This window comes from Nipponia nippon, unplaced genomic scaffold (genome assembly GCF_047370975.1).
Source record: "Nipponia nippon isolate SJK-2023a ecotype South Korea unplaced genomic scaffold, ASM4737097v1 scaffold_1, whole genome shotgun sequence".
Lineage (NCBI taxonomy): Eukaryota > Metazoa > Chordata > Aves > Pelecaniformes > Threskiornithidae > Nipponia > Nipponia nippon.
Genome location: NW_028262290.1, coordinates 166931590 through 166939664, shown reverse-complemented (window position 1 = coordinate 166939664; position 8075 = coordinate 166931590). Strand labels below are relative to the sequence as shown.

General features: G+C 56.2%; 1 protein-coding gene across 6 annotated transcripts in view; it reads right to left on the bottom strand.

The window, feature by feature from the left end:
• Positions 1 to 832: 832 nt before the first annotated feature.
• Positions 833 to 8075, bottom strand: part of DHX30 (DExH-box helicase 30) — a 41287-nt gene continuing 34044 nt past the window's right edge. For all 6 annotated transcript variants that reach the window (XM_087732749.1, XM_087732738.1, XM_087732715.1 and 3 more), the window contains 10 exons: positions 7592 to 7696; positions 6300 to 6475; positions 5084 to 5290; positions 4609 to 4690; positions 3861 to 4054; positions 3619 to 3778; positions 3165 to 3322; positions 2151 to 2254; positions 1843 to 1982; positions 833 to 1159 (listed from right to left, as the gene is read on the bottom strand). In XM_087732749.1, the coding sequence (XP_087588875.1) occupies positions 924 to 1159; positions 1843 to 1982; positions 2151 to 2254; positions 3165 to 3322; positions 3619 to 3778; positions 3861 to 4054; positions 4609 to 4690; positions 5084 to 5290; positions 6300 to 6475; positions 7592 to 7696 (1562 nt within the window). In that variant the 3' untranslated portion in view covers positions 833 to 923. The remainder of the gene's footprint in view (positions 1160 to 1842; positions 1983 to 2150; positions 2255 to 3164; positions 3323 to 3618; positions 3779 to 3860; positions 4055 to 4608; positions 4691 to 5083; positions 5291 to 6299; positions 6476 to 7591; positions 7697 to 8075) is intronic.

Here is an 8075-nt window from a genome sequence, read left to right as displayed (position 1 = left end):
AACTCCAGATTTCGCATTTAATGCTGCGCCTGTCCCAATCCTCCTTCCACAGAGATATGGTCCCTGGTCATAGAAAACAAAGAATTTTGTGCCTATGCTCCTGGCTTCCCGCAGGAGAAAGCGCTCACAGGCAGACTGGCATCTACAATCGCGTCCTGTGTTGCACAAGTTACAGGGATCCGGCCTCCTTGACGTAGGGAGAACAAGAAATAAAAAAAAAAAAAAAAGAGAAAAATAACAACGCAAGAGGACAAAAAGTACAGGCAGATTAGGAACGACAAGTCACATCTCACACTCATAACGCCACGACTGCGCTCGCGCTGTGGGGTGGCAGGGCCCCGCTGTGGGGCTCGGAGATCCTGCGTGGAATGTCACGTCCGTCCGGCGCCTTCCGGGCTTCCTCCCCTCTGACGTCCTCAGGGCACGCGGCGCGGGGAGAGGGAAGATGACGACGATCACCGCCCTGCGCCAGAGCTGCTGGATCCACGCTCTGCCCGGCCCCGGCCCCCGGAGCAGGCACAGCCGCAAGCCGAGACGTCCGTCCTCCTCTTGAGCCGGGAGTAGCTCTCGCACCAGAGCTGCTCCAGCCCGGCCCTGTGGGGATGGGGCAGAGGACGGCCCCGCTGCAGCTGCGTCCTCGCTTTCCAGTTCAGGGACTGACGCTGTTAAGAGCGGAGGAGGTGGGTGTCCACGAAGCTCGCGTCAGGGCCCATCGGCACTCCCAGTCCATTCCAGGCGGTGCTGCGCTGGTTCTTCCTACGCGGTGACCATGCACGGAGCCGACAGCAGGAGATTCAGACAACATTAATCTTCTAGGATGGAGAGAGATGACTTCACAAGGGATAAATAGAACTTTATTTAAATAAACATTTGTGAACATCTTTATACAAATTACAAGTCCCCACACAATCCTCCAGCTCCGCCTAAGCGCCAAAGCTGCCAGGAGGGCCTTTGAGCAGATCCACCAGGATGTCGAGCAGCTGGCTGTGCTGGTGGTGCAGGTCCCCAGGGATGGCTGCCATCTCATAGCACAGGCACGTCTCCACCATCTTGGAGAGCGACACACGGAAATCACGCAGGAGGCGGATGGTGTAGGAGTCTCCCTCCAGCACCAGGAGATCACTGTCTGTCAGGGAGACTGTTGCTCGCCAGCCATCATCTTAGTGGGAAGAAGAGAGGAGGTGAGAAGCGGGAATGGTGCTGACCCCATCCAGCCGGCGCTGGCCGCTCGGCCCTCTCCCCCACCGTTGCCAGGGGCAGTGCCGGTCCTCCCGACGCTCATTGTGGCCCAGAGTCCGGGGACTCAACTGGGCCCAACAGTTCCCAGGAAAGCCAGGCAGCACTCTGACCCATGACACTGGGATCCTCCCACTGGTTCCCATGGGAGGCGACCGATTGCACAGCTCGTCCGAGCTCGAGGGCTGGAGCCCAACTGCCAAAACCCCAGGGGCTAAAGCAACACATCCACGGGGAGAAGGGCTCGCTCCTCCCCACGCCCCAGCCGTGGCTGAAGACCAGCTCAACTCCTCATTCCCCGAGGATGAGCCTCCAGGCGCAAGCCTGCTCGCGGCTCAGTTCCCTTGGCTCCTTGCAGAGCTACCGCTGAGAACAGCCCACAAATCATCGCCTTTGCAGCCCCATTATGGCAACACCCAGTCCAAAGCAAGGGCTTAGAAAGCAGGGGAAGACAGCTGGCCAAGGGGAGCAGAGCTGCTCATCGTAGAGATCAGGGGTGGCCACCTCGCAGCCCCTCAGACTGCGGCACAGCCGCAGGAGCGGGGTGCCTGGGGCCCAGGCGCGGCAGGAGGAGCCTGCAGCAGCACAAGAGGACGCATCACTCACCTCGGACATGGATATCTGTGTCAGTCATGAGCAGCACGGCCAGTGGGTGGACCTGGGAGGAGTCCCGCACAAACACCCCACCGTTGGACTTCACCGCCATGAAGTATGTTAGCCAGCGGCTGTACAGCTTGGATGCCTCCCTGCACAGGGGAACAGCTTCGTCAAGCACAGGCGGAGACGTGCTGTACTCCGGTACTGGCACACGTCGGAGGCAGCGCCGGGGTCCTCAGCACAGCCGGCTGGTGTGTGAAGCGCATGGTGTGGGGTGCCCACCCTCCCACGGTCACAGACATACGCAGATCACCCACCTGTTGATTGTTGACTTGTGGAGCAGAACGGTGCCAGCCTTTGTCCGATAGGCGTAGCTGTTGGGTTTGAACTTCCCTTGGCGGGTCACTTTGCCTTGTCTCACCTGAAATGAGAAGAGCACCTCAGACACCTGCACGGCCAGCAGGCACACTGCCCCCAAGCAGCCAGCCTGGCCTTCCCCGCAGCTGTGGGTCTCCTACATGTGTGTAGGGGCAAGTACAGAATCACAGAATTATTTAGGTTGGAAAAGACCTTTGAGATCCTCGAGTCCAACCGTTAACCCAGCGCTGCCAAGGCCACCACTAAACCATGTCCCCAAGCACCACATCTCCCCGGCTTTTCAGTCCCTCCAGGGATGGGGACTCAGCCCCTGCCCTGGGCAGCCTGGGCCAGGGCCTGACAGCCCTTTGGGGAAGGAACTTTCCCTAATACCCAACCCAACCCTGCCCTGGCGCAGCTTGAGGCCGTTCCCTCTCGTCCCATCCCTTGTTCCTGGGGAGAAGAGACCGACCCCCCCGGCTCCAGCCTCCTTTCAGGCCGTTGCAGAGAGCGATGAGGGCTCCCCTCAGCCTCCTCTTCTCCAGGCTGAGCCCCCCCAGCTCCCCCAGCCGCTCCTCCCCAGCCTTGGGCTCCAGCCCCTGCCCCAGCCTCGCTGCCCTCCACTTCCAGCAGCTCCACTGCGTTAGCAGAGTACATACGTGGGGGTGACCAGAGCTGGCAGTCACCGAATGCCACGCAAGGGGCAGCGAACAGGAGGAGGAAGATGCCACCTCAATGGCTCCCAGACCAAGCTACAAGAAGCCAAGCATGGAGCCGTGCGGGCTTGAGGAGGCCACTCCTCACGAGGAGGGATCCGGGGGCAGCACTGGAGCAGCACGCAGAAGCACAAGCAGGCAGCCTGCCTAGGACACAGGCTCCCAAGAGAGCGCAAGCGTCTCTGGCACCTCCGCGCTTCCCTGTGCTACCCGCAGCGACCAGCCCAGGAGAGCGACGGCAGAGCGGGGAGCCAGTACCTGGATGAGGTTGGGGTAGAGCCCAGCCATGAGGACTCCCTTGACCAGTTCTTCCTCTTCGCTGTACTGGTTACATACGGACGAGGGCATGGTACAGTCAGATGGGGATGACACCAGGAAGGCTTCGTAGAGGTTCTCGGAGAACTGCTTGACAAGGCCTACAGGGAGGAGACAGCCCCAGGGAATGAGATTCACCCTCTCCTTCACCCCACGGTGAACAAAAGAACCTCCTCTGGCTTTGGAGGCTCAGCCTCGGCGCTAGGACAGGAGACCTGTCCTGCCTGCGGCCTCCCTGACACCCAGGGCTACGCCTGCACCCACAAGCACCAAAACCAGAACTGGCACCCAGTCTGGCAGTCACCTGCCCAGTCTACCCCATTTCTGCACCGTGTTCTTCACCAGTGCTTCAGCCTTTTCAGGGGACAGAGGGGAGAAGCAGGCCTCTGGCACTCACCATTGATGAAGCGAAGGCTGGGGCCGTACAGGTAGTAGTCCTGCAGGTAGTTATCCCTGGCACGACTGTCTCTGCGTCTCAGCACCTCCTCCCAGCCGGCCACGGCTCTGACAAAGGCCAGGTGATCGCTCCCGCTCTCCCGGCTCAGAACAGCCTTGGCCTGGGAGACAGACACACGTGTCAGCCAAGCAGCAGCCCCTTCCCTACCTGCTTTCTACCTTCCCCTAGCAAGGGCTCCTCACCTTGTCCACCTCTGCACGGTTTTGCAGGCTGCTGCTGAAGGGGTCCCGGGTGAGGCAGGAAACGATGACGAGCAGAGGGTGGAGGCAACGGTAGATGGACGCCAGGACGATGGCCTTTGCCAGCCGAGGATCTGTGGAGATCTGGGCAAGGCGTTTGCCCAAAGTGGTGAGGGCTTCTCGCTGGTCCAGCACACCTGTCAACAGAGCCGCCCGCGAGGGCACATCCATCAGCTCCGAGCGGGGCCAGAGTGGTGGCCAGTGGCTTTGGGGAGCTGCCAGAACCCTGCTACTGGGCTTGGAAGATTCGGTGTAACCTCCAGAAGAGGCACAGCCCAGGTGCCTGCAGTAAACACCCAGAACCTCCCAGGTCTAACTGAGCTGAGGCCAAAGAAAAGGCCGTGCCAGCCAGATGACCATCCACAAGACCCCAGCCACAAACTCCAGATCACAACTTTCCTTCTTTCTGCTCCCCCACCCCTCGGGGTTTTTTTCCTTTCCCCCCCCTTTTTTTTTTTTTAAACACCTTGGGAAGGTCTCCCCACTTCTTGAGCAAAGCAGTGTGGGAAATAAAAAAATAAAATAGCATCGCAACTTGTGTGCTTTGGGAAGTCCCTATCAGCTGCCATGCCTATCTAGGGACAATCCTGCCCAGTCTGTCCCACAGGATCCTGTTCCAGCTCCCACCTCCCGTGTTTAGACAGCAAACATGTTTCCATTACACCCACACCAGGACACAGCATTAGCTCACCGATCTCCTGCAGCAAGATCACTGCTTCATCCACAGCTTTGATGTCAGGGCTGTCCAGAGCCTTGGAGAGAAATTCAACTGCCTGCAACACAGCAGGGGGAAGGGAAAAGAAAAAAAAAAAGGCATGTTTCCCATACAGGAGTGTGGGAAAGCCCCGGGGAGCCCACTGCCCTGCCCCTGGGGCCCAGACTGCGACACGGTTCCCTCTTTGTTTGCCTACAGGGATATGAGCTCAGCCCTCTCCGTTCTTGCAGAATCTTTTCCACATACTCTGTAATCAAGTAATCTATACATTTCCTGGTCTTAACCTCCCTAGACAGCACTGCGTTTAGGAAAGCGAGAACTAAAGTCATCAGCATCTTGGATTTTTCCTACTCAAGTTTGCGGTCAAATCACGTCTCTGGAACTGGCACCAGGCAGGCCGCATCCTGCTGGTTCAGTCGGCTGCAGTCTTGCAGGCATGTACTGTGCTTACTGTTTTCTCCGGCATGTGGATCTTGGCCTGAACCACCAGGTTCTCCAGTGGGGTGCGTAGGATCTCTGGAACCTGGTAAGTTGGCATCTTGTCCAGGCGGCTGCGAGGGAAGAGGTGATAGGCAAATCCCGACTGACAGCGGCCAGCACGCCCTCGCCTCTGCACCACATTTGACTTGGACACCCACACCGTTTCCAGGCAGGACACCTAGGAGAAGAAGGATTAGGCATGAATGCTCTCACGGCTCTCTGTCCTATTTAAATGCAGCCTTCCATCCAGTCCACAGGCCTCTCAACTCCTCATGACTGATCAACCATCCCGCTAAAGGGCAAGGGAAGCCTTTCCCACTCTCCTGCGTCTTGCAGTGCCGGTCTCTAGCAAGCTGCTCCGTGCATGGATGAGACCCTGATGCCATCTGCTGGACACCTGCCTTGGCTCCGCATCACCCCGCTCCCCAGGGGCTCATCTCGCTGCCCTGCTGGGAGCTGCCAGCGAAGCCTGGTCCTTGCCCTCCCCACCCCAGTCCCACTGCATGCCAGCATGGGCAGGGTCTGCACTGTGAGATGAACAGGGTTAAAACCGGGCAAATATAAAAACTAGAACTGCTCCAAGGTGTGAATCACCACCTGGCCCTCTAAGATGTTCCAGAGCAGGGAGGGGAAGGGGCAGCCAGAATCCCTTCTTCCAAGAGCAACAGGGGCACAGCTGTCTTCACGTCGTTATGAAAATGTACGCACAAGAGCCTTTTCAGGGCCCAATGCTGCCAGAAACATGGCCCAAGAGCCGGGTAAACCCCTCCCCTTAAAGCTGACAAACAAGCCAAGGCACTGGGGTCAAGATAGCTTCAAACAAGAGCAGTTTATGATGAAATCACAGAGAAAGGCAGAAAGCAAATGGAAAAGCTACAGATGTTACATGGTGTAACAGAGAGATGGGAAGGGAGCAGGATTTGCCTTAAATTTCTTTGTAGGCACGGGACTTTTGCCTGCTCACCAGAAGTCGATGGGGAGCCTGGCAGGGAGCTTGGTAAAGGCAAACACTCCCTGAATGATGAATCAAACACCGTTCCCAAACAGGGACCCAGTGCCAGTGCCCCAAGGGCCAAATGGGAAGCAGCTCTATCATCCAATTAACGGCATCTCGGATGTTGCTCTGAAACCATCCGTTAGCTCCAGTACCCCCCAAATGCACTTAGGAGGCGAGAAAGCATCAGTACCTTGGTCTTTAGATCGTAGCGCTCCTCCTTGTGCGTGCCACTGTCCACCACGTGGACAATGTCATTGATGGTGATGGAGGTCTCGGCAATGTTGGTGGCCAGGACGATCTTCCTGACGCCAGGCGGAGGCCGCTGGAAGATGTTTTGCTGGTCCATCATGGGGATGTTGGAGTGCACTAGGAGATAAAAACCAGTCAGTCCTGCCCTGCTGAGCTGCTTTGCAGTACAAGGCCGGGGCAGGCAGAGATTCTCAGCCCTCTTGTACCATCACCTCCTGCTTCCAGAAACGGTGAACAGGGATGGGGACACCACTTGTAATACCGACGGTCACTGTCAGCAGTTTCCTGGAGAAAAATCTTTCCAGGAAAAATCTTCCACACATGATGAGGGAAGGCCTTAATTCAGTTGCTTCAACCTATGGCTCAACATCAGCAGGAGCTCCGACCAGCTCCCGTCCCAGAGAGGCTAATGGCACCACCGGAATACCGCTGGGCCCCAAGCAGAAGTCCTCCTCCCTCCCCCAGTCCAGTTCTGCAGCTCCCCCTTTTCAAAAGACCTACGGGGCAGGGGAATGGGGTCTCCTCATTGTCATTTGGTTTCACTTGGTCAAAAATGGTTATCAGCAACTCTTCTCTATCACATATTTGCCCTATTACAGATCAGTGATGCGGAGAAATTCCCAGCAACCGCACGGAACAGCAGGGGAGCACAAGAACATGCAGTTTTCACAAAACACCACCTGCATTTATTAGCAACTGAGCTGCTCGAAGTTGTGCTCCTGGCTGGCCTAATTTGACATTGAATAGGGAGGACTGTTAAAAAAGCAAACAAAAAACCCCAAACAAACCAACCCCCAAAACCTTACAGCCTTGCAGAGAAATACTGGCTTTTGTTATAAATTTCTGTCCCGAGATAGAGAACGTTAAATTCACTAATCAGAACTGAGCTACAGTGTATATCTCCACCCCACAAAACAGGGCTTGAAGATCTTTTCTATGTAGGCTCAGCATGCAGCTACAGCAATGCAGAATTTAGCAGTTTCCTCCTTGCCTAATTCTGAATTGCTGGAGGCAACCAGGAAGCCAGTTTCTTTGATCACATACAGGTTTGGATGGCCTCTGCTAGGAGGAGTTATTTCTGCTTAACAGGCACAATTACACAACGGGAACGTACATCAGAGCATACAAGCTTGCTCTGTATCAGAGTGCAACCGCTGAAGCGGCTCATCAAGCCAACTGGCCTATCCGTTCTCCTGAATCCCAGGGAGAAAAGGCCTGGCGCTGCCATCTCACCTGGTAAGACGAGGTACCGGCTGTTCTGAGATCCGAGCATCTCCAGCAGGCGCTGCTGCACTCCTTTGATTTCCTGCCAACCAGGGAGGAAGCAGAGGATCCCACCTGAAACAGAGCAAGAGTTAAGAACAAGCGACCTAGAAATCCAAGCACTTTTCCCCAGCTGGAGACAGAGAAACTGCTTCTGCTGCACAGAAGGGACACCCATTATTTCCCCAAGTCCACAGCAACCTTTAGCCCAAGAAACCCAAAGAAAAGCAGGGCCCTGGTCTGTGATGCCCCCCGCCAGCTGATTGCTAAGGAAACCTGCATCATACTGGTGATGAACAAGTGACAGATACAGCCATTCTGGGAAGTCAGACCCAGGGGAAGGTCTGTCTAAACTTCATACCTGCTATGCTGTATCTGCTTCTGTGAGCTCATTAGGGCAAGGTTTTAAAGCCAGAAAGAAACCAGGCTACCCGTAGTTTGAGAATGAACACCT